Here is a 1,741-nt window from a genome sequence, read left to right on the forward strand (position 1 = left end):
GTGAAATCAAGGCAGGAAGCAGTGAAGTGATACTTACAGTCACCCAGCAGCCAAGTGGCAAACCTGGGAATGGAACCTAGGTCTTCACTGGGGTCCAGTGCTCTAGCCACTAGACAATACTGCCTCTCAATTGGGAACTCTAGCCACTGGCTCACTAAGCAACCCGGGGCAAGATGCTTCTGGGCCTCAGTTTTCCCCTTTATAAAATAGGGATAATAACTAGCTATAACACTGCTGTTGTGAGGACTACTGGCTCCACATAGCAGTGAACAAGCATGTTGCCAGGCAAGTAGTGGGTAATACATTTATTAGTGGTTGAAGCTATAAAGAAAAGGGGTAGGAGTCGCAAAGGAGCAGGCTCAAGAAAGAGAGTGGGAGGACAAGAGAGGCAGAGGGTTGGAGATGGTGCAAGCAGTGGTGATCTCTAGGAAAGGTTATCAATGAAGGCTTTACGGATATGTGTGTGCCCTTAATGTGCTCTCTTTGCCCTTTGCCTACCTGCCTATCTTCCTTCCTTCCATATCTATTTAATCACGGTCACACATACCAGTCTATCTACACACCTAAGTTCTTACACGACCTCCATCCTAGGATCTGAGCTTGAAGCCTCTTAACCTATCGGTTCTGTTGTGTTGCACTCTATTCCTTCCGGTGTGTTTCAGGCTGACCAACTCCACAGGAAGATGTCTTACTTTGCCTACCAGTACAAGCAACGGAACTACACCCCCTACTCAACGACACGCCTCATGCCACATGCCGAACCCTGCCTGGTTAAAGGCCCATCTCCACGCGTTACCAAGTGCGCAGAGTCATGTGATGTGAAGCACCCAGCACCATGCACTACCAAGTGCAGAGACCCATGTGCTGGGAAGCCCTCGGTCCCATGTGCTACTAAGTGTTTTGAGCCACATGCCCATAAACGCCCAGTGCAGTATATCCCCAAATTCTCCGAGCCAGCAGGTGTGAAATGCTCGACGCCATGTGTCACGAGGTATCATGAGCCGTATGGTTTAATACACCCTCAGCCATTCCCAGAGAGATGGAATCCATGCGCTCCACCATATGTGCCTCCCTATGTTACGGGATACCCTCAGGCATGTGGCCCAACATATGTGCCGTCTTTTCCCAAATACCCATACCCTTATGCTCCCCAGTGGCCCGACACGTGGGGCTATGGAAACTGTGGGCCATGCTAAACCCAGAAGCAACGGCCACAGAACAAAAGCCAACCAGGAAATGAAAAAGCTAGATACAGATTCACAGCTGAGTTTATGGGCATGGCCTTCAGATCTGCTGAGCTCCCACAATGCCAGTTGAAGCTAACGAGAGTGGGCGCTCAGTATTGCTGAAGAACAGGGCCATCACTCTTTACCACGCTATCCTTTACCTTAGATTTCTGACTATTTACTGTAGTGGCACCATAGCTACTTGCTCCTTTTATTATTAACACAGAGGGCTTGAGTTCGTTACACTGAGCACTTTGACAACCGCTCTGCCAGTGTCAAGGAGGTTAGGGCCCTAAGGTGGGCCTCTGTTGTGTTTACACACACAACAAGATCCCTTCAATGACCAGAGGGGCGTAAAATAGCCTTAGTATCATGAGAATTCGGCCCTGTATATTCTAGCCTTTCTAAGAATATGTACCATTGGTTTTTGTTTGTTAACGTGGCGACAGAAGATGTTTTGTGCAGAAGCTGTTTTTAATTCTGTGCGTATTTGGGGCTTTGTCCTATATGAAGCC

General features: G+C 48.5%; 1 protein-coding gene across 1 annotated transcript; it reads left to right on the forward strand.

Annotated features, from left to right (window-relative positions):
- The first annotated feature begins 683 nt into the window (after positions 1–683).
- LOC123352048 (cornifin-A-like) lies at positions 684–1,196 on the forward strand. Its single transcript, XM_044991747.1, has one exon. It carries the CDS (start codon positions 684–686, stop codon positions 1,194–1,196), a length of 513 nt encoding a protein of 170 aa, XP_044847682.1.
- The last annotated feature ends 545 nt before the right edge of the window (positions 1,197–1,741 follow it).

This window comes from Mauremys mutica, chromosome 17 (genome assembly GCF_020497125.1).
Source record: "Mauremys mutica isolate MM-2020 ecotype Southern chromosome 17, ASM2049712v1, whole genome shotgun sequence".
NCBI lineage: Eukaryota > Metazoa > Chordata > Testudines > Geoemydidae > Mauremys > Mauremys mutica.